General features: G+C 43.6%; 1 protein-coding gene across 6 annotated transcripts in view; it reads left to right on the forward strand.

Moving 5' to 3' along the window:
- Window positions 1–26761, forward strand: part of CUX1 (cut like homeobox 1) — a 268820-nt gene that overhangs the window by 157232 nt on the left and 84827 nt on the right. For all 6 annotated transcript variants that reach the window (XM_066202184.1, XM_066202180.1, XM_066202181.1 and 3 more), the window contains exons 9-11: window positions 10941–10989; window positions 23105–23209; window positions 25711–25899. In XM_066202184.1, coding sequence (XP_066058281.1) covers window positions 10941–10989; window positions 23105–23209; window positions 25711–25899 — 343 coding nt within the window. The remainder of the gene's footprint in view (window positions 1–10940; window positions 10990–23104; window positions 23210–25710; window positions 25900–26761) is intronic.

Consider the following 26761-nt stretch of genomic DNA (forward strand, 5'->3'; position numbering starts at 1 on the left):
GAAATCTGTGATTTTGGCAGTGGTCTAGGATGAGGGAAGATTGTTCATTTTGGGGTTGTAACTGCTCAAAACCTAAATGGATTTTTCCAATGTGACATGGTGATTCTAATAAAAACAAACAAACAAAAAAAACCTCAAAAAGACAGCAATCCCTCCCATATCCTTGGCAAGATATTTGTCCTTATTTTACACATTGTAACTGCAGTGATATTATTAAGTAAATTTAAATATTTGTGTGTATTTTTAGAGGAACTTTAATCAAAGCACAGACAATTCCTCCTGCTGATTCTTCAATCTAAAATATTGCCATTCCAATAGAAGAGAATGACACTTAAGATGCCTGCAATTAAGGTTTCTAATTTTGGCTAAATCATCTATTTTAACTCCATAAGTAAAAATAGGTGAATCATTGCAAGGTTTTTATTTTCCAAATATCAAACTACTACTACTTCTAGTAGTAGCAGAATAGAATACTACTATAATAGTAGAATAGTAGTAGAGTACTAGTATAGTATGTTAGTAGTAGAGTAGAATACTACTACTGTTATTATTTTAAATTATAATTATTAAATATATAAAATATATAATTTTGTTTCATTTATCTATTTAATAATAATTTAAATTTATTATATAAAATTAAAATGAAATTATTATTAAATATATATAAATAAACTCTATTTAGTTAGCTGAAGAAACAATTGTAAAAGAGCTTACATAAGTTGTAGAAGCAGAATTAATAAGATCTGCTCTTTTAGGAAGCTTTTATTTTATACTTTGTTATACATTTTTTTCAAGTAAAATTTAAAAAAAAAAAGCTGGGGGGGGGCAAGTTCTGAAAACGTGGCAGGTTCTGCTGCTGGGAGCAGAGCGAGGCTGTTTGTGCATCCACAGCCCTGCAGGACCACAGCCTTTATCCCAGTTTCCAAAGGAAATGGAGCTTCCCCGAGCTCTGTTTCACTGCTTGCAGCTCCTCAGTTCCCCTCCTGAATTAACTTGGAAGCTGCTGATTGACTTGGGCAGTAATTAACAGCATTAGAAATCCCCGGCACGGGGAGCTCTGGTGGAGCCTGTAGGAGCTGGGAATGGGAGGAAGGGCAGGCAGAAAACCCATTTCAGGGCTGCAGGTTCATCAGCCGTGTCTCCATGGCTGGAGGGGGCCTTGAATCTGTATTTTCCTACAGTTTGTGGGTGGGAGGTGAAGAGGGGACATTGAGGGAGGGACCTGGAGATGTCGCAGGAGGACGCAGCAATGGGGGGCAGCTAAAAAGGCCCAGATGGCACAGCGGGTGTTGTTACGGCGGGTGCTGTCTGAACAACTTCGTGGGGACAATCAGTGGGAAGCAGAGCTTTGTTTGGGCCCTGGGGAGGATGTTTTTTATCCCTGCCTCACCTCCATCAGCAGCACCTCGGGAAGCAGCTCTGGCTGGCAGGTGAAGCTGCTCCCAGCAGAGCAGGCTCTGCCATGCACCTGCTCTGTGCAGGGAGGATTTCCTCACGGCAGGAATCCCACAATCACAAAAATGGGGCAGAAACCACCTGATCCCACCACTTCAGAGGCCGCTCCTTGGGTTTCTTTCTTTCTTTTCCAGTTAAAACCCAGCCTTGGACTGGATTTCTTACAGCATGCGGTTCAACGCTGCTTTTTGGAGCAAATCGCTCTCACCCAAGTCTGTTAAAGTCTATTAAATCTCCCTCAGATGATGTTTAATTGGAGAACAAATTAACTGCCAGCTGAAGTTGTGTGAGCAGACTGCTCAAATGCTCGACTCCTGGCAAGGGGAATAAACACCCAGAGAGCAGGGAATGGACCCAGAGCCTCCCAAGTCCCCACCTGCCCTGCAGGAATGTGTTCTGGAAATCAGGGAAGTGTCAGGATTTACAGATTTGGGAGTAAAGTGAACTAAGTTACCATTAATAAAACAATCGCGTCCCAAAATGACTTGTAAAGGGTGAACTAGAGTCTCTGCCAGCGTGGACCACAAACCCACCAGTGGAATAAGGGAGTGGAAAAGGATCCAGTGTCTGGTGTGAGATGCACATTCGTCCTGCTTGTGTCGGGATCAGAAAAACGGAGGGGATGGAGAAGCTGGGAACCAGTGAGGAACTTGCTTTGTGTATGAGGAGAGCAGTTTTCCTAATAGAAAAACCTCTAAAGCTCGATCCAAATGTTTGGGTTCTCAGGAAACAATGGTTTCATCAGCGAATCTAACTACAGAGAGAACCCAAAAGACCCCAAATGAGGACAGTTCAGGGAACATGAGGTTTAGCAGTGCTGCTGCCTAGATGTGATTAATAAGGCTGCTGATATCCCACATCTTATCAGCTGACTATAACGCTGTTTTGTATATTTTGTTATCTCCATTCTGCATTGTGGTGTGGGTGGATAAATAGAAATACCATGGAGGCGACAGGAAACAAAACAAAAATAATCAAACATGTTTATCACTAGAGCATTAAAATGGCTGCTGTGGCAGACACCAGATGAATTATGCAATACATAACTTAATTCTCTGGGCCACAGATGTTTCATTTTTCCTGCAAGAAGCTGATTGAACCTTGAATGACAGTTTCAGGCAGTCTTTGATTGCTCTGTGGGTCACATGCTTGATATGACCTGCATTTGAGTTGCTTTCTACATGCTGTTGCTTTATAAAACATGTAAAATTGACATCGTGTTGGCTGCTCAAGGCCAAGTCAGGAGTAATTCCATGGGTTTGATGTGCTTTGAGTGCAAGGAGGGGAGAGGGAAGGGTGCCTGTGTTCAAATTCTGGTGTGTTATTGAGTCAGCTGAAGTCAGGAGAGGGGAATTGCAGGAAGCTCTTTCAATTTGTACCAGGAGGCACGAGGAAATTGGGAGTTTGCTGCATCCGTGTCATCTCGCGTTGTTAGGAAATTCTGTCACATCAGGAATGGCTCCTGCTTCCCAGGGCAGTGCTGGGAGTGTTTGTCTAAAGCTGAGCACAAACATTCAGGCACAAACTGGAGGTTTTGTTCCCTACCCTGAGGACTCCATCCTGCAAATCTGCTGGGCCTTGTGCTGCTGCAGCACCTCAATCTCAGGGCCTCAGTGTGGGTGGGATTCTGACATAAATACGTGAAAAATTAAAGATCAGGATGTTCTTCCTTGCTCTTCTCCATAAAGGCAGGTCGAAGGATCGCAGCAGGATGGAATTGCAGGGTCTCTGCTTGCGTCCCAGTGTAGAACCTGCAGTCTGGAACCCACAGCTCCAGAGGTTCCAAGTTTCCCACCAATTTTCCATGCAAATTTCCCTCAGGAGTTGGTGAAAAATGGATTTTTTAGACAAGATTATTTGTTTCTGCAAATTTCAGGTGCAAAAAATTGTCTTGAGTTTCAGCACCTTCTTTGAACTCCACTGTGGCCCAAAGGATTGGGATCAGTGCTCTGAGATGGGAGGAAACCCAGAATGATCCAAATCTGGACACTCCTAATTTCTGAACTTAATGCAACTCACAGGGCTTTGCAGGGTGAAGCAAAAACACACTGAAAGAAAAATATCTGATCAGGAGAAAAAGGATCTATTGCATTTCTTTTCCTTTTTTGTGACAGGCAGCATGATTGCTGGTCATGGAGTTCAGAGAACTGTTCCTAGGGAGAGAAAAACACAAAGAGAGCTGAGTAAGAGGTTTTTTAAATGAAGGGTTAAACAATCTGGGGAGCCAAAATTCATACTGGCCGTGGTGCAACATGTGCAAGTATGTGCCACATAAGAAAATAGGATTGCCATCAAATAAAAATGATGGATCATCTGTTTAAATATTGGGGTTGGTTTTTTTTTAATCCAGCCAGTACATCTTTTCTTTCCTCCAGCTGCTTACATTAAGTGTTCTCTGGTTTGCCAAGTGTGCCAAGGTTGTGTGTGTGTGACTCTGTGGGAATTGCAGCTCTGGGGTGCTGTGAGTTGATGTTATCTGTAACATATAATTCTCATTTTCCTCTTTGCCTTTTATTGAGCATATCAATTAGTGTCAGTCATACCAATCTCTCTCCAGAAATGATTAAGAAAACACTGATGATCTTTAGAAACTGTTCCCTCATGTATCACTGGAATAAAGCCGATTTCTGTTGTCTTTAAAACTTTATAATTGCAAACATGATTGTTTTATCCCTGAAATCCTGACTTAAAACATGAAGAGAAAACAAAGTGCTGTGCAGGTTTTCTTGGAAAGCACTTCTCTGATGGACTGAAAGATGTTTTATTCTATAGGGTCTTTTCTCTCTAATGATTGAGATGATTCCTGTTTTGTCAGGATGCTGCTCAGTACCCTGGGCTTTATAAGCAGTTTCTTTAACCTTTTTCAATATTTGATGATCACTTGACACCTTTCAAGCGCCCAGACCCTGGTTTATTTGAAGATCATACCTGCAGCTGGTGTGGCTGCTCAATCCTGGTGTGCTTAATGAGGAATCCTTCCCTGAGATTTATTTCCCTGGATCCGTGTGCGGGGGCAGCGAGAGGAAACCGGGATGGATTCGAATAAAACAACAACAAAAAGATGGGAAAAACCTTGGGTCTCTCTGCTTTTTGCTGAGGGAGGAACTTGATTTAGTGCAGGGTGTCTGCACAGAGGGGTCTGGGCAGTGTCCAGTGGACATTTCCCCACTCCCAGATTAGTGCAGATGACGTTGGGTGTAATCACTGAGCACCTGAACCCAGCCTGCCTTTGATCTCTCGATTTAAACCTCCAGTCTTCCACTGCTTAGCAGAGAGGGGATTTTTTTTTTTCTTCAATTGAGTTCCTAGGAAAGGAAACACCCAGTTCATTACTAAACTTGGTGGATTTATGAATCCCTGAACAGAGAAATTCTTTTACAAGAGGCTTGGATTTATATGACACTGGAAAAAGGATTATCTGATCTGAAGATCCGTAGAGGGTTGCTCTGAAAGAAAATATTAACCTATAGCTCTTGCAATTTGAAAAGTAGATTTGAGAACTTAGCAGTGAAAAGTGTGTGAGATCTTCCCCTTTGACATGTTATGCTGGAATCAGTTTTATATTGTTATTTGTACAACCCTTCTGCCCAATATTCCATCTTGTACTGGCAGTAAAGGTGAATTAATCCTCTGTGGATGTTTGTTGGATTGGAATAATTATGAATTCTAAAAAACACGTAAATGTGTGTACAGCGATACTCATTAAGTGCCAAAAAGTGAAATTAATGGCTTTTTTATATTATCTTCCTTTGGAAACTTTCTAAGAAAGTGTTTGTTGGTTTCTTTTTTTCCTAGAAATTAGGCAAAAAATCCTGGGCACCTTGGCAGGTCGCTGAGGAGCAGGGATTAGCTGAGGGCATCCACAGCTGAGCTTAGGAAGTGCTTTGAATTTGGGTAGGGAGTTTTTCATCCCTCTGCTTTGCTTAAAGAAAAAAATAAAATTGCATATTCAAATGCTGGAATGCTCTTGTGCCCTGAGTGAATGCCGTGATCATTGGGCTGCAGGCAATTCTGCCATTGTTTAGTGATCCGAAATTGCTTCCTAGACCCAGGAACCTTCCCTGATAAAAATTTCATTGAAACTTGAAAAAAAAATTCACTGCACTGCCTTTTGCTCTTTTTTTTTTTCTTCTTTAAATGTTTTGGCCCCTGTTCTTCTTTTCTTCCCTTCCCAAATCTCCCAAATAACCTCACATTTTTTGCCCTGTGCTGGCCAAGTGCTGGGTTGCACTGCCTGTAACTTTAAGAGGCTGAGCTGTTTACCTAATTTGGCCAAAATCTGCTCTGTGCCGATCACGGATATATGTTACAAGGAGGATTTTTATCTTTTTTTTTTTCCTTAATTAAACATAAATGCACATTAGTTGATAATGTCTGCTTTTAGTTTGAAATTGCCTGTGTAAATGTTTGGGTAATTAGAACATTTTAACAAGCCCCACTGGCTCCATATACCGTTTGCTCTGACTAGTAAACTTTTACATGTTTATAAAGAAAACAAATGTAGGGGGGGGTAAAAAAAAAATGTTGTTTGGCTTTGCCAAACCAAAGTATTAATCTGCCCTGGTAGGGAAGTTTCTTGGCCACGCCACTGACTGCAGTTTCCAAAGTGTCATCTGTATTTTTCAGTCCTTCCATGTATAAAGAATCCAACAGCAGTTTCCTTCAAGGTTGAGTAAGTTTGAATGTTTAGGGGGCTGTAGCCACAAGATTTGGCAAACCATTCACTTGTCATGTTAATAAAAAAGGAATTGTTTCTGCCTCTTTAAGCTAGTAGCTAAATGAAGGGCTTGGATCAAGTGGATTTTAATCATAAAGTCCAGATTCTTCTTGCTTGCATCTAAATAACTTCGTGGTGTTCAGAGTTTTCGTCTGATTTAATTTTATTTAGAAAAAGAACTGAGCTTCTTCCAGTTACCAACCCTTGAATTTGCTGACTTGTTGTGCTGTTCAAACCTAATCGGTTTTCTCGATCTTAAAATGAAAATCGAGCCTTTCTGCACTTTTTATTTTCCCTAAGCAATTGAATTGAAAAGTGGGGTGGTTTGGGGTTCTTTTTTTCAACTCCTTAAGTTGTTTTTTATAGATGGCATGTTAGCTTTGAGGGCTGTTTCATGACTGGTAAAAGCTTATACCTTGTAAAATCCATAGCTTTTAATGCATTTTGTTTCTCACTTCAAACACAGCACCGAGACAAGAAATAATAGAATATTTCATGGTCACACTGTTCCAACAGTTCAGATTCTTTTTACGTGGCGATGCTGATTTTGTAGCTCCAAGTGCTTGGGCTTAAAATTTGATTTCCTAAATTCCTTAGTCTAAAAACGTTGAAACTTAGAACAAGCTGTAATACACCCTGAAGAACTGTCTTGCTTACATGATTACTTTTCCTCTGCCACGGAGATTACAAGAAACTAGATCAGATAAATGATTATATTATCTGTGGAATGCAAAAAACACTGGGTAGATAACATTTATTCCTGAAAACAGCTTTTCCCCACTCTTCTTCTCATGATCTGTGTTAATGTTTAGAAGGTATCACCCTCGACCAAACCTGATAAATGTTGGGTCACAATGTGGAAATCTGGTGTAACCCACCATAAATATCAGTGTATTTGAGCAAAATATCTTCTTGTTGTTAATTACCCTCATTCTCTGGATCTGAAGAAAGAACTTTTCTCCTTGCCTTCAGCGCTTGGGGCGATGGGGAAATTGAGATATTCATGAGGGGCCAAGGTGTGTGCTCCTTCAGGAATAAAGAAAGTAAAAAGGGAAATACTCAGATCTCTGGCTCCGAAAAGTCAGTTTAGTTCACGTGGGGTGACTTCGGTCACAGGTGGATTCTGGGTAGCCAAAATTTTGTTACTTGGGTGAAGAAATTCTTCCCAGGGAGGGTGGGCAGGCCCTGGCACAGGGTGCCCAGGGAAGCTGTGGCTCTCCCTGGATCCCTGGGAGTGTCCAAGGCCAGGCTGGAGCAGCCTGGGACAGTGGCAAGTGTCCCTGCCCTTGGCAGGGGTGGAACAAGGTGATTTTCCAAGGTCCCTTCCAAATTCCCTTCAAGATTCCCATCAGATTTTCAGTGCAAACCTGCAAGACAAGCCTGGAGCTGGATGGTGCTTTGCCTGCCAAGTTGTTCCATTGAAATAAAGAGAAATATTGAAATAGGAAGGGCTGAAAATGAGCAAATGTAGTGGAGGGTGAATACATCAAAAATGACCTGTGTGGGACTCATTCAGTGAGCCAAGCAGAGCTGCCTCGTGCCTGACAGGTCTGAATTTGACACAGTCCTTTGTAAACAATAAATCAATGCAGGTTGTTTCTGTGAGTGCATAAAAGGTGTGAGAACTGTAATTTATTTTATAATAAATACTTGTGCTGAGCAAACAGTGAATGCAGCTATTAGAGACTTTCTCAAATAAGTGATTTTAGGCTGCTGAGTGCCAGCTACTGATGTGGTAGTCGAGCTTTTAAAATGAAAAGCCTGAATTCCTTTTGAAGATTCTCCTGAATGCTGTTGACACTTGTGCTAGGAAAGAATACAGAGTAATTTAATTCATTACTTTACTTAAAGATAACGTTTATGGTTGCAGCATTACCCTCCATCGGTGTGCAGGCTCCTAGGCTGGAGGTGTTTACTTGAATTTTTTTGGAGATGTTGCATCCTTTTATTAGGTGTGCTGAAAATATTGGGAGAAAAAAAACGTAGGAGGGGAAGGGGAGTTCAGGATCAGTCAGCTGGTGTGTCTGGATACAAGGACAAAGGGACAATTTTGCCTTTGGCTACAGTTTGACACTTTACTGGATTCAGTCAGAATTATCTGCGCACGCTGAAGGGCACAAATGTCATTTTTATGGCATTCTATATCCTCAGTTGCTTTTTTTTTTGTAATTGGCTGTGTATCCCAGTGCTGTAATAGAGCTCTTAAATCCTGACCCCGGCCAAAATTGGACACAAATACCAGTATTAATATTTCTCTCCATTTTAAATGCAGGGTTGAGTCTTTCTACCTTGTTTTTCCATCACCATCTTGTGTTTCCCTGGCAGGCACCCACTTTTCCTGTGGCTCGGGGTGCTCCTCTGCTTTACTGCTCTTGGTCCCCTCTCCCCTTAGTCTATTGGCCTCAGATTCCTTCCCTTGCTCCTCTGTCTTCTCCAGTTTCCTGACCTCTGGCTCTCCTTACCTTGCCCCTTTCAAGGTGGCTGATGGTCCTTGGATGGGTCCAGACTCCCTCACACTTCCACCCCGTCCCACTCCTCTTTTCTCCATCAGACTCATCTTCCTTTCTGCCAGAAAAAAAGAGAGTTTCCCTGGCTGAGCTGAAAGCCCACCTTCTGCTCCCAAAGCCAGGCACCCTTCCTCTCCCAGTCACAGGGGATTTTGCTTTTGAGTCTTTCACTCCTCTCAGGTGCTGTGTTGTTCCAGACCTTTGGCTGATAGCTGGCACCCCCTGTTTGGGTGGGAATGCAGGGATTTTATTTTCCAGGGAAGGAGAGGAAGCTGGATTGGCTTCAGCTGGAGCTGGCATGCTGGGATGGGACATTCCCAGCTCTGCTCTGGGTGCCGTGTGACATAACCCAGACTTCATTTACTGGCTCCATGTAACCTGAGGCATTCACACATAAATTGAGCCCAAATGCAGAAGCTTTTACAAAGAGGATCCTTAAACTATCCTGGCTAAAATATTTGTGAAATGCTGGGAAGCATCTTTTTAGTGTGTTGGGATGCTCTCTTCCCTCTTATCTCTCTTACTGATATACAGTGGGGTCACTTGCATGGGCTTTGGGACATCTTTTTACATTAAATATTGTCATTTCCATAAGTGAGTTAGTAAGTTTTTCAGGCCTGGAGTCTGAAGCAAAAGATGTTTCACAACTGCAGAGGCTAAAGAGATGGAAAGTGTTATTGCAGGCTGATGTTAATGTGCCCGGGTCAGTCTCGTGGCTACTCCCTTGAATCCTTTTTTGCCCAGGCAGTGGTTGTTCAGTTCAGTAAGTAATGACCATTATTTATTAATTCCAAACATGGTGTGCAGGATTTCTGCCCAGTATAAGAGCACATTAGCTTCTCCTGCACAAGAAAACACATGCTAATCTCTTTTCCATTATTGTCCAAAAGACATTTTCAGAAGGCAGTTCACGTTGCCTCAACAACATTAAAGGCCGTAATTAAAAATAATTTTCCATTAATTTATATACGTGCACATTTACTTATTATGATCTTTTGCTGCATTTTCCCTAAGTGTACACCCAAAAACCTAAAATGCTGTTGAGGAATAAGTCAATATTCACGGTAATGATCCAGTGTGGAGTGTGCCAGAGCCCTGATGTACTTCAATTAACCAACCTTCCTAACAAACACCTGCACAGGGAAATGGATCTTCTGTGGGAACCAGCAGGAAAACAAATCCTGACTTTTCTGCATGGGCAGAGGAAGGGGATTCCAGTATTTCACAGCTTTTACTCATAATGATCTGCTACAGATTAAAAACAAAAACCAGACATTATGGTGTTGGCAGATTGCAAAAGGACTTGCTGGTAAAGCTGCTGTTCAGAGGAGATGAGGACAGTGTTTATTGCTTCCATATGCTCCAGGCGTACAAGACAGGCAAAATGTCTGGGGAGAATAATATGTCTTCTTATATTGATACGGAACATTCTTTAGGGCTGTCAGCCCATTCTCCTGGTACCTTTCCCAGGTGAGAGCCTGAGTGGGAAATATTTGCCCATGACTGAGCATGAAGATAAGAAAAGATTGCTTAAAGATTGGGGAAGGATTGGCTCCATTTATGAAGTATTAGAAATGCTGATTTTTGAGGGGGTCAGGTCTGGGAGCTGCTCCCTAACATGGAGACCTGAAGGATCTCTTTTTTTCCTTGACTATTTGTATAGTTTTCAACCCTTTGACTTTCCAGTTCAGTTTTGCAAAGTGCATTAGGAGTCTAAATTTAGAGTTTGATAAATTCGTGTCAAAAAAACCCTCTCTTCCACGTAATGTAGAATTGAATTTCTTGGTCTCTTTGACCTCTTGATATATATATATATATATTTTTTTTTAGCAAAATTAAAATCAAACTTCTGGGCACACTGAAACAAAAGAGTAGCTGGTTGCTTTTGTGTATTTGGGGAGTTGATTGAAGAGCTGCAATCTTTGATTTCTCCATAATTATCACTTGGGAAGCACCTTTACGTGTTTGAAAAATGACACTGCCTGGAATTTGGGGGAGTAAGACCTTCAAAGATCCAATGAACATGCTCAGATATCAATTTGCCCATTGCATGGCAAAACGGGGAGCAGGCAAAGGAATTGGAGATTTGCAGGCTGGTCCAGAAAACTCCAGAGGATCTCACCAGTCAGGAGATGAGCTGCTCAGTCCTGCTGTGTCCTTTTACAGATAAATATTGACAACTGGTGGTGTTTGTGTGCCTGGGCTCGTGCAGCAGCCGTTCTCTGTGTGATAACAAAACTTCTGCTCTCTTGTTCTCCCAGGGCTGATGAAATCGAGATGATCATGACAGACCTTGAAAGAGCGAATCAGGTAGGATTTCAAATGAGTCCCCCATAAAATTCTAAGTGTGACTTTGATTATTCTTTTCTTTAATTCTCTTTTGGATTTCATGACAGTTCTTTTATATGCACTTCGCAGCCATAACTGCGTGGAGTAAGAAAATATGCAAATTTGGAGCAAAATACAGCTCTTCAGGGATGCTCAGTAAGGATTGTGTGCACAGTAGAGCAGTGCTTGCCATATATTTACCTTCTAATAATTTAAACTTACATTTCCCACTGTAGTTATTCTTGGCTTTATGTTTCTAAATCCATCGTGTTGGCCCCTGCTCAGGTGCAGGTGAATGGTTTGCCCAAGTTAAAGGGCCTCTGGCTGTGGCTGTGGCAGGGCTGCAGGTTTTGGGGACTTCTCCAGACTTTTCCCCCCCCCTTCCTTTTCTGCTATGTTTTATTGGCGTATTAATTTTTAGCAAGGGTTGGATCAGACTGTTCTTTCTGTGCAGGACCACAAAGAAATTGCCATTTGTTCCTGCAGATGTTAATTTGGGCTGTGAGATGTCTCTCTGGCCATCCCTCACAGTGCACACGCTCCTGACACCAGTGGCAGAAATACTGAGTTTTAACAAACCCAGACCCAAGAGCCATGCAGAGAACCCTTCTGAGTGAGTGAGGTGGTGGAGGAGATGGTTGTGGCCAGGCAGGATTCCATGACAGTGGAAATTCCACAAGCCACTGGGTGATGGTTTCACAGAGGGAAACCTCAGCCAGGCATTTGCTAATCAGTGAGCTTCATTAACCCCTCTGCCCATACAGGCAGAGACTGCAATCTCAGATCTCCCAGGCTGTGGATTTGCAATCCAGCTGCAGTTTACCTGAGAGCAGCTCCACTCCAGGAGGAATAGTGGCAGCTCCTTCCCCTCCCTGGGTCCTGCTGTCAGCAGTGGTTGTGTGAGCCAGACCAGGTCACTGATCCCTGTTGAAAATGTACCCCCTGCTCCAGCTGCTGTTTTGTTTTGTCTTTTCCCTTTTGCCAGATCAGCTTTCAGCCCCCACACTCCCCTCCTGCAGCTGTCAAGTCTACAGCAAGTGCTATTGGCCTTTACATTAGTTCTTGGAAATGGGAAAAAGTACAAACCACAGGATCATTTCCACTGGAAAAGCCCTCCAAGATCATCCAGTCCAACCATCACCCAGCCCCGCCAGGGCCACCACTAACCCATGTCCCCAAGGGCCGCATCCACAGGGCTTTGAAATCCCTGGAGGGTGGGGACTCCATCCCAGCTGTGGCAGGGCTGGACAACCCTTTCCATGAAGAGATCTTCCCTGATACCCAACCTAAACCTCCCTTGGAGCAACCTGAGGCTGTTTCCTCATGTCCTATCACTCACTACTTGGGAGCAGAGCCCAACCCTCACCTAAAGCCCCCTTCCAGTTGTAGGGAGAGAGAAAATCCCCCCTGAGCCTTTTTTTCCCCAGGCTGAGCCCCCCCAGCTCCCTCAGCCACTCCTGGTGCTCCAGACCCTTCCCCAGCTCCATTCCCTTCTCCGGACACACTCCAGCATCTCACTGTCTTAATGAAGCCAAAGTCATATTTGTAAGTTGTTGAGTTGATTATTTAGTCAGTAAAAAGCAAATCGGTGCTTGTACAGTGGGTTTTTAGTTCTGTCAAAGAACTTTTGTAGACAGCATTAAATATTTATGAAAGTGCTAGTAATTATTTGAAAATATGTAGACTTTTTAGAAATTATGTAGGTGTTAAAAATGTTTTGGTAGAATTATTTTGTGATTTTTGCAAAGACAGTACATTTTGCAATGATTTACCCAGTAGCTGGTTTTTTCCCTCAGTCTAAAGGGGGCTGTAGTTAAAGAACAGGTATTTCTGAATTGCTTCTTGCCTCCTAAAATGGATTATACCTATTTATCCAGAAATGCTATTTTTCTATCTAGCTGGTACAAAGCTGCAATGTGGGTTGTTTTTCGGGTTTGTTTTTTTTACTTCATTGTGGTGCTTTTCCTGTAATTAGGTAAAATTTATAACTGCTAACGTGCAAAACCCTTAGTTTGGTTGTAATTCTGCAAAATCTGACTGTACATTAAACTAGCATGCTGTTCATCTGAGCTGTTGGAAGGCCAGAGGAGGGGATTCAGTTTCCCCTTTCCCCATCTTCCTCTCTTCTTCCTCCTGCTGTGGTCCCATTCCCTCCCAAACAGCATCTCTGGCACCTGGGGGACCCTTCACTGAGCCCCCTGAGCTCAGGAAGTGCAGGAAAGCCTGGATTTGGGATGGAGGGTCCACATTTGTTCTCTGTGGCTTTGGCAGCTTGAGGCAGCTCAACAAAACATGGGAGAAGCCACTGAAAATCACAGAATCATGGGATGGTTTGGGTTGGAAAGGACCTTAAAGATCCTACAGTGCCACCCCCTGCCATGGTCAGGGACCTTCCACTGTCCCAGGCTGCTCCAAGCCCTGTCCAACCTGCCCTTGGACACTGCCAGGGATCCAGGGGCAGCCACAGCTCCTCTGGGCACCCTGTGCCAGGGCCTGCCCACCCTCACAGGGAAGAATTTCTTCCCAATATCCCATCTCTCACTGCCCTCTGGCAGTGGAAACCATTCCCTGTGTCCTGTCCCTCCATCCCTTGTCCCCAGCCCCTCTCCAGCTCTCCTGGAGCCCCTTTAGGCCCTGGAAGGGGCTCTGAGCTCTCCCTGGAGCTTCTCTCCAGGTGAGCATCCCCAGCTCTCCCAGCCTGGCTCCAGTTCCTTGGTGTCCTCTGGAATTGCTCCGGCAGTTCTGTGTCTTTCTTGTACTGGGGCCCCTTCTCCAGCTCCTCCAAGGCCACAGAGTCCCTTGGTGTCCCCATGAGAGACACTCTGTGGCCTTGGAGGAGCTGGAGAAGGGAAGGGCAGGTTCACCTGGGGAGCAGCAGGAGCTGCTGCGGTGGCTCAGCCCATTTGCTGAAACGTGCCCATAGAGTCTTTGCCTTGTGTGATGCATTACCTTTATAAAACACTTTGATGAATTATATCTAATCTTTGCAGCAGCAATTCCTGTGTTTTACCTCTTCATAGTTGAAAAAAAAAAAAAGAAAAAAAAAGAAATTAAATCCATTGCACAGGCCAGAAAGTGAGTCTGCATCAGGCTGAAGTGTTACAATTGCAGAAACAAGTACTTAACCTAATTATGTATTTAATAGTTAAATTAACATTTCCTTTTACCATTTCAGTAAGTGCTCATTCCCCATTATTAAGGCTACCTTTAAAGAGTAGTGCTCAGCACGACTCCTGCTTTGTTCAGGGACTGCCTTGCTGGTGTGGATGTGATGTTTTCTGCTCTGGAATTAGCACTGACCCAAACTACTGGGATTCAGAGCACAGGTCTACATCTTTCCACGAAAAATATGGGAAAAGGAAATAGTACATTTTTGTGAATCTGACATTTCTTGAAAATGCCTTTCCCCATTACTGCCCTTTTTAAATCCAGAGCTGGCACTTCACAACTTCCTTTGCTGTTGTGAGGACTGCTCTGTGGCTCCTCAGAGGTGGGGAGTGCCTTTCCCCCTCCAGTCCTGCAGGAACAGGGGGTGGACGTGCTCCCTTGGTCCAGGTGTCCATAAAAAGATCAAACCCATGAGCACAGAGCCCATGTTGTGGCTCCTGCCCCCGTGTCCTGTGGGGTGAAGCAGGGACCATTCTTACCTTCAGCTGCATCACCTCTCTTCTCCCAGCGGGTTTTTCTCACTTGGATCCTCAAGTTTTTTCATGCAGGAGTTTTCTGGGCTACTTTACATGATACCAACCCCAGAACAAATTACTGGCTCATCAGAATAATTGCCTTTAAATGCCAGTGAGCTTTGCAATTTTCTGCTCAGAGAGAGGGAGGGGTAGTGACCACAAAGCTCCATCCCTCTCCATTGTGTCATTAACACAGGGTGTAAACTGAATTTTCCCACAAAATGTAATAGTGGGAGAAATTAATCCCTGGCTGGGACAGAGGTGGCTGCTGGAGGTGGGGGCTGGTGACAGCCTCTTCTTCTTCAGCTGCTCACCCAGGAGCCATTAATCCACAATCTTCAGTGGGGTTTTATGGCAGGGCGGGCAGAGATCAGGGTACACCAGGTTACACCCACTGTGAGGGTGACGTGGGTGTAACCCTTCCCTTTGAAAGTCCTGAGAGGTTTTTCTTTGCATATAAAAAAAGGCAAAACCAGTGCATTAAAACGTCTGGTCCAGCTGCAGCTGCCTCGAGAGGAGCTGTTAGCTGCTGCCATGGAGCTTTAGGAGGGATGTAAGGTCTGAAGCCAAAAGCCCCGTTGTTTTCATGGTAAAAGATGCAATTCCATCATCTCCCAGGCAGCAGGAGAGCCGTGGCTGCAGAACCCCTGTCCATCCCCTCCTCATCCTGTGGCTCAGGCCTGTGCAGGAGCTGAGGGAATAATAGAGCCAAGTACAATAGGAAGGGCTCCTCTTCACTTTATTAACCCAGCAGCTCAATGACAAAACTTGATAACATAACCCACGAGTTCCCCCTGCATTTCCATGAAGATTTAATAATGCTGTAGTTTGGTGAAGGGACTCGTTTTATTAAGATTTCATTTTGCACAATAAATCACTGCATATTTTCTGATATGCTACGAAGTATAAGAATAAATAATTAAAACTAAACTACCCATACTTGTCAAAATAAATGATTTATCATAGTTTGGGATACAGCATCTTTGAATTTTTTATTGTTTGATTCCCAGAATATTCTAATTTCCAATCAGGGAAGTTAATGAAGCTCCAGTATACATTTCTGCATTCGCAGCAGTTACAGTTGTGTGACTGTTTATTTTAGACAAATATTTATGGTTAGCACTTTCCTGTACCTTTTCAAGTTTACACCTTCCCAGTAAGTGTTTATGGCAGCAAAGTTCTGCCGCCAAAATGAATCTTTTGGGACGACAAATTTATTCAAATGAATTATTGTTCTGTCTCTGTGCTTCATCCAGGAACCTGGAATCAGCCCGTTGTGCCTGAGAAAGGCAGAGGTTTTTGTTGGAAAGAATAACTCCTAGGTTGTGAAGACAGAAATATTTAAATGTATTTTAATATTTAAATATGTTAAATATATTTAACTTTTTTTTAATTACAGCAGGACTCTTTTTAAGATTTTAATACTGAGTCTAAATTTGTGGCTTCGCGTCATTGATGTGTCCAGATCTCTCTTCTGCCTTTATACACTGATCATCTGGTTAAAAGAAAATAAAATCTAATAGGCTTTGTAATTCGAGCTTTCTGTAAAGAAAAAACTGCCCTTTCACTTTTAAAACAAAAAGAGGAGAACTTTGGTTTCAGTTGTTTGATCCTGAGTTATTGTATTTTCATCTGAAAGGGGAGGATATAGATTTGAAAAGCAGACTCAAGGATAGGTATCCTTAGATTTTGGCGGTGGTAAGAGAAAGAAAATGTGAGACCTTTTGTGTGGACTATGTTGTGTAAGCTATAGAAGAAGAATTAATATATTTTTTCTTCTGTTATCCCTTTGGAAGAGCCAGACGATTCCATTGGTTTTCTTTCCATCTTCACAGTGCTGATAGTGCTTCCAGATTTCTACTTCTTATTTTTCCTGGGGAAAGAAAGTCAAATATAGAAACTTCTAATACCAATAAATCAAGAAAACTGTACTTTCTAAAATATAGCAGCTTTTATTAAAGAATCTAGACTGGATCAATATCATTTATTCCACAGAAATGTGGTGTTGGGTTTTAAAGTGTGTAGAGGAAGAGTTAGTGAATTTGAGCATTTTTTTGGAGCCAAACTGCCACTAAAATGCATAAAACAGTGTCTGCTGTAAAAGTAGAAAGAAAACCTCGCCAGGGTGTTTTAGCAGAAATGCTGCTCTCAAGATTATTTTTTATTTCCTTGGGTATGGCACCTTCCTGTCTCCAACAAATCACATTTGGAAAATGGTTCGAAAAGATATTCCTGCTAAGTGAGATTGCCATAAAATATGTATGTTTTTGAGCAGCAGATGGAATAAATTCCCCTTTTCACTCAGCAGCACGAGTGCAGCACAATGCAGGTGGTGCTGGTGCTCTGGGGGGTTTGCTGTGGCCCACACCCCTGATAAGGCATCCTTGGGCTTGCACTTCCATGTGGAAGGGAATTCATCCTGCCTTGACTCCTGCATTGCACCAAGGCTGACACAGACACTGCCAGAAGATTTGCTTTTATTTCTGACTCCCTTGGCAGTGAACTGGATGCTTTCATTGTGTGCCATCACTCTGGGGAATTGCCCCGTCCCTGGAAGTGCTCCAGGCCAGGTTGTGATGCCTTGGGAAGGCTGGAACAGAGACTGAACAGACCTAAGAGAATAAAGTAGATATTTATTGAAAGGCCTTTAGGGTACGTCTTGGGCAGGACAAGAGCCTGGCCAGGGCTGCACCCAAGGTGGACCCAAAATGGGCACAAAATGGACCCAAACTGGTCACAAAGTGGATGACCAGTCACGAGGTCTCACTCTCTTCTAAGTTTTGGTTCATTTCCATCTTGGGGTTTAATTGTCCAGTTACAGCTCCAGGCTGTGAGGTCCCATCCTTCTTGTTCCTCCCTTCAGCCCACCCTTGTTTGTGCTTTTGGGGCTGAAAGTTGTCCTTGGTGTGCAGCAGGAAAAGGATTTGTTTTGTGTCCCTGCTCTGTGCAGAGCTGAGTGACACTGACTGTGAGCTCAGAGCTGCACCCCTGGGCAGCGCAGAACCTGAGAAACATGAAAGCTCAAACTTAAGGCATCAGTTGGATGGAGCTTGGGGCACCCTGGGATAGGGAAAGATGTCCCTGCCCTGGCAGGGGGTGGAATGAGATAAGATTTAAGGTCCCTCCCATCCCAAACCATTCCATGGATCCAGTTAAGTTACTCTGCTTCATGGCAGATGAGGTCGTTCACTCAATCCTGGGATTTCACTGTCTGTAAAATGGGAATAATAATGTTTACTTTACAAAGGTCATTTGAGATCCTTGCACAGAGAAGTTCTGTATAAAGGCAAAATATGGTTAATATTATTTTCATGCAAACATGAGTTTCCTGCAAATGCCTGCCTATCAGTTGGGAATACATTTATCTGGCAGCCTTTCAGCACACTGAGGAAAGTGCAATAGCCTGAAGACAAGAATGAAGACAACCCAACCTCTTCTGGTTGGTAGACTTTTTCTTTTTTTTTTTTTTTTTTCCATATAATTCTCCATTGTTGGAAAAAAATAGGTGCCAAAGCCCTGAAAAATCTTTCATGTCCCTGATGTTCTGCTAACCTTGCTGCTGTTCTATGGAAGTTAGGGCCATCTAAAGGTTTTATAGCAAATTTTTACATCTGAAAAGTTAGGAAATTGAAGCCACGTTGAACCAGTGTGTTTTAATTGATGTTGTACTCCGAGAAACACAGCTTTTCCAGCAGCTTGCAAGTCTGAATGTCAGCTCCAAGCGTGGTGATTGCTGCCATAACCAGGCTCATTAACTGCAGCAGAATTACTTGTGATAATACCCACTCCTCGCCCATAGGAAGATTTTCCCACATACAGCACTGAATTTAGCATGGAATAAGGAAATAGAGTTCGGCTGGTGGAACTTTAAGGGAAAGGTTATACATTTTTTTTCACATAAGTATCTCATTTTGCTGTTCACACCACTGGTCTTTGATCAAATTAACATTTTACTGTAAGTAGAAGAGCACTCGGTTCATGCTATTCATTATCTTGTCAGGAAACAAGGAGAATAATTTAAACTGGATATATTGTGTAAGGCTCTTTTTTTTTTTTTTCTATTTTTAATTGGAAAGCACACGGCAGCGTTACGATCGTGACCTCCTGGCTCCACTGTGAGCAGTACAATATTTACCTGCTGTATGAAGGGAAATGGAACTATTTTGAAATATTTTGTTACCAGGGAGGTAGCTCCTTACGAGAAAACAGTGGTGTAGGAATTAGGAGGAATTGTATGACTCGACTGTGCTGAAAAATAGGATTTGGGGCAACACTGGATTTGCATGAGCTTCATCAAAGCCATTAGTGTGACTGTCACTGGTCATTGGGGGGTTTTTTTTTAGGCTGTGCATAGGATTTGCGAGTAAGAAAACAAGAGTTTTAGCACTGACTGGTGAAAAGCAACTGTGCTGGGGCATTTCCAGTACCTAAAGGGGCTCCAGGAGAGCTGGAGAGGGACTGGGGACAAGGGATGGAGGGACAGGACGCAGGGAATGGTTTCCACTGCCAGAGGGCAGGGAGAGATGGGATATTGGGAAGGAATTGTTCCCTGGGAGGGTGGGCAGGCCCTGGCACAGGGTGCCCAGAGGAGCTGTGGCTGCCCCTGGATCCCTGGCAGTGTCCAAGGGCAGGTTGGACAGGGCTTGGAGCAGCCTGGGACAGTGGAAGGTCCCTGACCATGGCAGGGGGTGGTTTTAAGGTCCCTTCCAAACCAGGCCTTTCTGTGATTCCATGAATCTCTCTGTATTTCTCAGCTGAAGTGAGACAGTTCCATAGAAACAGAAGGTTTTTTGAACTTCCCAGTGGCTCTAAGTTGTGTAAGATTCCTTGGGTTCAGCTATTTTCCATCCTGGGCTCCTGTCTCTGGCTGCACTCTTTTTTCTTACTTCAGGAAAAATTGTTCAACCATTTTTAAGAACAAGATTAGGGGGAAAAAAAATCCATTTTCCCCCAGATGTTACAATGTTTTCTTGCTCTTTTGGTGAGGAGCCTGCTGTGCCCAGATTTAATGGAAGGATTTTGACGATGGACAGTTTGCTTTTTTCTCAGGGTTGTATCTTCTGTTGCTTCAAGTAGAAAAATAATTTAAAAAAAAAAATAATTTAAAAACAGCCTCAAGTTTGGCCAGCCTATGAGAGTCTGGAAAAAGGAGTTCACAGAAACTCAGCAGAATCTGGTTTGAATTTGTTTAGGCTTTGCTGCCGGTGCCTGTCCCAGGCACGCTGCAGTCTGTCACTGCTCTGGCTGGGTGAACATTAACCAGGCAGGTTTTGCTTTTTCTGGGTGTGATGTGAGGTTTTGTGGGGGCACAGGGAGGGGAGAAGCTCCCCAGGCTGCCCCTGCCACGACTGGAGACACCAGCATGGGAGCAGGACGGGGAGAGGGGTTCGTGGTGGGGAGGGAACGGGGACAGGCAACAGGACAGGGACACTTGGAGGACCTTTTGTGAGAACATTTGGAGAAGAAGCAACGAGGAGAAGAGAAAGGAGGAGAAGAGAAAGGAGGAAAGGAGGAAATCGTGGGGGTAAGGCTCATTCTGGAAGTTTGTGGATGTTCATTGGGTCATGCGAGGTACGAGCTGGGGTTTGCCTGCCTGGAGCTAAAGGCACCGTGGAGCACAGAGAAGGCAGAAATGGTGCTTCCAGCAGCCAAAATGAATTAGGAAGGGGACAGAGTGACAAGCAGAGAGGGGTGGCAGTGAAGGAGGCAGACCCAGAGGGTCTGGCTGGGGAGCAGCACCGCAGCCACTGTGCGAGGTCTCGGCTCAGGAACGGGCAGGGGCAGCTCCTGCCAGGCTGGGAGCCTCCAGCCAGGGCTGCCGTGCAGGGAGATGTGCCAGGGGCTGCAGGAACCCAAACAGCTGCAAACAGGGCTGGTGCCAGTGCAGTCATTAATGTCCTGAAGCAGGGCTGGTGGTGCAGCACAGCTCCCGTGGGGAGGAGATTAATGCCAGCGGCGGAGGAGAGCGGGATTAGCTCGGAGCAAGTGAAGTGCAGGGGTCACACACGGGACAGGAGGGCAAAGCAGGAGATCCGCTCGCCAAGCCACGTTCCTCTCAGCTGGATGGAGCAGGGGATCTCCTTGGGAAGATCTCACTGGAAAAGCCACAGCAGGTCCTGCGTGCTGCCATCCCCCTCCTGAAGCCTCACACGGGGTGGCTGAGCACCAGCCTCGGGCTTGGCTTTTCCAAACTTGTAAGTGCTCGGGTTTGAAACTCCCATTCTTCTAACAGGGTTTTGTGTGTCATTTATAATTTATATTCCAATAGCACCCAAAAGTGCTTTCCAGACACTGAGCACATCTGTAATTCTGGCTCTAAAAAGCTTCCATTCTGTGAGAGGGGAATAAAAAAGAGGGAAAATGACCAGTACTTCCCAAATAGAATTGCCCAGAGTTTGTGCTGATGTATTTTTAACAATGCCTGGTATGAAATCCTGTCTGGTATTATTCCGAGGATCACAACAGGTGTTGGGAATTGGCTGGGGAGGCTGTGCAGAAAGGGCAGCTGACAGCTCACTGTATATGCAGATGTACCACCTATTAGCAATATCCTCTGTGGTTTGCTCGCATGCGAGCTGAATAGATTCTCCAAACAATGCTGCACTGAATGGAAGCCATCAGCAGAATTGCTCAAGGCTGCAAAACCCATTACTTATACAGCAGTAGATGGAAGAGCAAGTGCCACAGTGTAGTAACTTGTCCTGCTTTGCTGGAGTTGTTCTGCAGTTATTAGATCAATATATGTAGCTGCACATCTAATAAAGTACCAGAAAATAATTTATCTCAATGTGTATTGTTAGCTCAGTTTTATCCTAATATTATCCAGCCACATAAACAACATAAATCCCTCTTTTTGTGCCTTTTTTTTTTTTTTGCTGCTGTTTCCACGTTTTCCAAGCACACAGTAGGTTGTGTCCCCTGCTCTGATTATTGGAGCCACGTCACCGTACTTTTTACAATCACGTTTTAATTACAGCTGTGGAACCTATGCAAAATCATTTAATACAATGTTGTGAGCAAATAGCGCAGATGATGCGTTTAGTATTTGATTGCTGTTAGTTTACTCATTGATTAAACATGCAGAGCCTGCTTTGACTGGTGAGGAAGTCAGAGACCACACACACACAGATTTTATATTTGCTATAGATTTTATATTCATTATAGGTTTTATATTACTATAAGTTGTATATTTGCTATGGTTTCTATATTCACTTTAATTTTATATTCGCTACAGGCTTTCTATTTACTCTATGTTCTATATTCACTATTTTGGATGACCTAGGTTTTCCAAGGAGTCTGTGGCAGTTTGGGTGGCTCAAAAATGGCAGTGGGAATTTATCATTCCATAAAGGAAGGGATCCATCAGCTGGTCAAGAAAAGTTTTGACCTTCACTGGTGGCAGCTGATGGCTTTGGTAGAATTGGTGATAGGTCTTGGAAGTGGAGATAGAAAATTATTTTGGCTATTTTCTGAAAGCACAGCATGGTTTGGATGGAGTAGCCCAGGCTAAAAGCAGTGATCACTCAAGGAGGAAAGCAGTGTGGTTTTATAACAATAAAATACATTTTTTAAAAAAGACAGAAGACATTCTTGCCAGGAGGAGTGTGTATTGTAAAAGAACCAGGTTTTGTTCCATTTCTAACAGAAGCTTACAGACAGTTATGAAAAGGAGTTTGCTGCTATTTATTGCCTGAAGTTACTGATCCATCTGTCTCTACCCAAACTCTCGTACAGACAATTTTCCCTCATCATTCTGACTTTCTCCTTTCTATTATTATTCAATATTTAGATGGGAATTTTGACCGGTGGCCAAGTCAGAGGCTTATCAGCTATTGCGTAAATCCTCAGCAGCTGGTAACTGAGCTGTGCAAAATTGTCACTTTAGGGTTAAATATTGTTGAATAAATAGACCTGCTGAAAGAACAGAATCTAACAATTCATGTTTTAGGGAATAATTACTGCAGAAAGACAGCCCACAACATTGTATGTGTGTTTGAGAGAGTGGTCAGAATATCTTTTAATTCAGCATTTACCCGTGAGAATTATTCCCATGAGGAGCCTTGCAATAAAATCTGCTTGGTCTCTGAGAATAGAAAGAAATTGAATAAAAAGACTCCATTTCCACTTGTATTTATTCAGTCTGGGAAATTCAGTGGGCCGCAGCATTAGTATCAGCAGGGGATTCCTTGCTCCTAGCGTTAAATTACTGTCATAATCGCTCAATTATTTCTTCCTTGTACTGTTTAAAATAAAAATCCATCACATTCTATGTTTTTTTCTAACATTTATTAGGTTGAGTGTTTAGGAAAATCAATTATATTCAGTCAGGCATGAATTGATGAATGTTCTTGTAATAATTGTCAGTTGTTAAACTGAATGTACTTTCTCTTTTCACCCCTTTTCATTTCCTTCAGAGGGCAGAGGTGGCTCAGAGAGAGGCAGAGACCTTAAGGGAGCAGCTCTCATCAGCTAACAAATCTCTCCAACTTGCTACACAGATCCAGAAGGCACCTGATGTGGTGAGAGAAAATATTTACTGACTCTTACAGGTTTCTGACATTCCTGCAGTACAGCTCCTTCGATTTATGCCCACAGCTATAAAAACAGCTGTTTGAAGTCGTATTTTAACTGCAAGGGAACGTTGTTCCTTGGGGATTGTGGTGGGGTTCAGCTTCCAAGGGGGTTGGTGGCTGGAGGAGACCACAGGAAGGACAGAGGTCACCTGGCTCTGTGGTGATCCATCACTCCCTGCTCCAGGTGGACAACACAAATTCCCAGGAATCATTTCACATGGCTGAGGGCATCAGCAGAGGAGAAAGGGAGGCAGCAAGAGATGCAGCACGTGCCTGCCTGTCGGGGCTCCATCCCCAGGGCACCCCGAGCTCCCTGCCCTCTCTGCCTCTCCTTACGCCGTGTCTGGGCTGTCAGAGAAACTGGAAATAAATTTGGTACCACTCCAGTTTTCACTGGCTGTATCTAAACTGAGAATTACACCTATAAATCCTTGGGAAATCGAGAAGATATCACTCCTGCTTGTTGCCTCCTCTGTGTGGTTCTGAATAAAGCCAAGGCTGCTGATGGGACCTGCAGGCACAGGGGGCTGTTCCAGGGCTCCAGCTGGCCCTGGGTGAGCAGGTATCACAGATTGAGCAGCCAGATTATTTTGATTTTTGTTTGCCAAAGGAGAAATAGGAGTATTTAAATGTAAATATGCAATTAAGTGAAATTTAGTCTACTTCTAAGCGGCAGATTTAAGAAACAAAAGAAATCATTGCTTTTTTTTTCCCTTGCAAGCCCTTATACGTGCTTGACACTGATAGCAGAGGAACACATGGCTGCCTTTAAAAATCATTTGCAGAGAACAAGTAACAAACCATAAGTCCTCCAGATCTGTTTAGTTGTCTATTAATACAACCCAGTATTTTCTCAGAGAAGTCAAAAGATAGACAAGTAGGCTGCAAAACAAAAAATAAAAAGCCTGAATATCACTTGTAACTCTGAATTACCTGCCTCTTCCTATCTCGTGTCCTAGTCTTATCATTATTTTAACATTAGGTCTTTCTTGTATTTAATAGTACTTCTGCACTTCATTTATATTTAATATGACAACTACTGCAGGATGAAAATGATCATTATCTATCTTATTTCAGACTCTACGTTCTAGTCTCAATAGGCACAAGCAGCAGATGATTATACAACTTGTGATGTTTCATGCAAGCAAATTAGAGGTTTTTTCAAGTTAAAAGTGTAATTCAGTGTAATAGGAGAGCGTTGTTAACTGCTGTTCCTACATGCAGCTTTCTGGGAGTGCAGCGGGGTGTAGTCACTGAGAGTCAAGCTGAATGTTTAGAAGATGTGGAAAAGGGGATTTTGTTGTTCCTCTATTCCCAGAAAAGAGGGTATGGAGTGTATTTCAATCTGATGCAGTGTCATCTTCAGTTGTCGGGGTGTCGCTGGGGTGAATTCTCAGCTCTTTCACTGCAGGTCCTTGGTTTAGTGCTCACCATGTTCATCTCCCTCCTGCTGAATGGATTCTCTCCTCCTTCTGGTGCTTCTGAGGAACAGCCATGAACCTTTAACCATTAACCTTTATTCTGGGCTCTTTGAAGGAATGTGTGCCCCTCCTTGGGCTGCCCAGTGTCCCCAACATGGGCACAAGGCTTTCCTCACATTCACCATGGAGGAGGCTCAGAGCTCCCCATGCATCACAGCTGGAACCTCCTAGCACAAAAGGATACAGAGATAGGACAGTTAGTCTCTGATATCTTTTCTGATTTGATCTGCCTTCTTCTGGACCTCTCTGTCCTCTCTGATTCCTTGTCCTCCCAGGAAGTCAGTCCAGAGAGGAAGTTCCAGACTTGAGGACAGATTTTACAGCTGTGGGAAACTGGAAGAAGGAAGATTTAGGAAAGGGAATTTCTCAAAGTGGTGACCAAAGGGAGAATGGCCTTGTCTTAGAGCTGTCACGTCTCTCTTCTTCCCTGTGGAGGGATGCTTGCAGTAATTGTTAACATGAACAATTTTCACGCAAGGAGCAAGTTCACTGGAAGTAGCAGTTTGGGGCAATTTTTGACAATTTTGCCTGAAACGTGCAGTGTGCATGCAGAGAGCCACAGGCACATGGCTCTGCCGTTCCTGATTAAGGAATTCTGCTCCATTACTTCAGAATATTTTATCTGATTAGTATTTTGTAAGCAGAGATTTTCATAGTTGTCAAAGCATTTGGGCTATTAATAATAAATAGATCTAAATAGAATCCTTTGACTTTCACGGCTGCATCTTTCCAGTGCACTAATGAAATAGGGAAATTTATTCCCTCTGTTCTCCCTGTTGTCCCAGAGAGCTGTCCTGGGGTGCAGGAACTTCCATCTTCCAGATTCCCAATGTCAGGAATCCCAGATTTAGGAATTGTCTGCCTCTTGTGCCACCCAATGCCGTGTTTGCTCCTTGCCAGACTACCCTGAATTTGGGTTTGTTGCCTTTCCTTCCTTTCTGTGGTCTAATCCTCCTTTCCCTGCAGGAGCAGGCCATCGAGGTGCTGACACGCTCCAGCCTGGAAGTGGAGCTGGCTGCCAAGGAGCGCGAGATCGCCCAGCTCGTGGAGGATGTCCAGAGACTCCAGGGCAGCCTCACCAAGCTGAGGGAGAATTCCAGCAGCCAAATCTCCCAGCTGGAGCAGCAGCTGACGGCCAAGAACAGCACACTCAAAGTAAGGCTCAGTTCTGCCCGAAGGATGTCTCAGAGATGATGGTATTGGGGTTTGCTGTGTGAGTTTCCTGCGGTCCGGAGCCATTGGCTGGATGCTGGTTTCTGTGGCATTCATGGAATCACAGAACGATTTGAGTTAGAGGGGACCTTCAAACCCATCCCATTCCACCCCCCTGATGTATTGTCTTCTAAGGGTTCACAGTTTTTTTGAAATTCTGAATGGCCCAATCCTTACTGGTTTGAAATGTTAAAGGCTACCTTTAGGATTAAAATCACCACCAAACCCCAACCTACATTGGCCATGGATATGTAAGGAAACAGTTGAACTGAAAAGGCACAGAAAATCCCTCTTAGGTTGTCAAACTTTTTTTCCAACTTCTCATTCTAGTTATACATATTGAAGATTTGCAAGGAATTGGTTTATCTTTCAATTTCCCTGCTACCCCCTCCAGTTCTCTCCACTGGAAATGGGAAGTGTATCATTTAGGGCATAGAAACAAGCAAAATCAGGACATGGAGAAGGCTTTTAGCTTCGATAACCATTTCATTATTTTTTACTGTGTATTTGCCGCACAATGATTCCCATTTATAATCAGCAATCCAGCCCTATACTCACTTGTATAGGAGCAGCACTGCATCAGAACCAGAAGGAAGAGCTAAGAATTCTCTGAATGACCCTTTTACCTCTCTCTTGGGCAGTTTCACTTTCCCTGTGCTGAGCCCACACAGTTCTGATCTCTGAGTGAGCATGAGAAATGTTTCCTGACGTGGGGTATGAATCAGTTTCCTGTAACTCTGGTCTCCTTCATTGTTCATCTATGAGCTCCAAAGTGTAAACAAGATAAATTTATCTATTCCATTAA

The sequence above is a fragment of the Chamaea fasciata genome, unplaced genomic scaffold (assembly GCF_029207755.1).
Source record: "Chamaea fasciata isolate MVZ Bird 193981 ecotype frontalis unplaced genomic scaffold, bChaFas1.0.hap1 SCAF_21, whole genome shotgun sequence".
NCBI classification, from domain to species: Eukaryota; Metazoa; Chordata; class Aves; order Passeriformes; family Sylviidae; genus Chamaea; species Chamaea fasciata.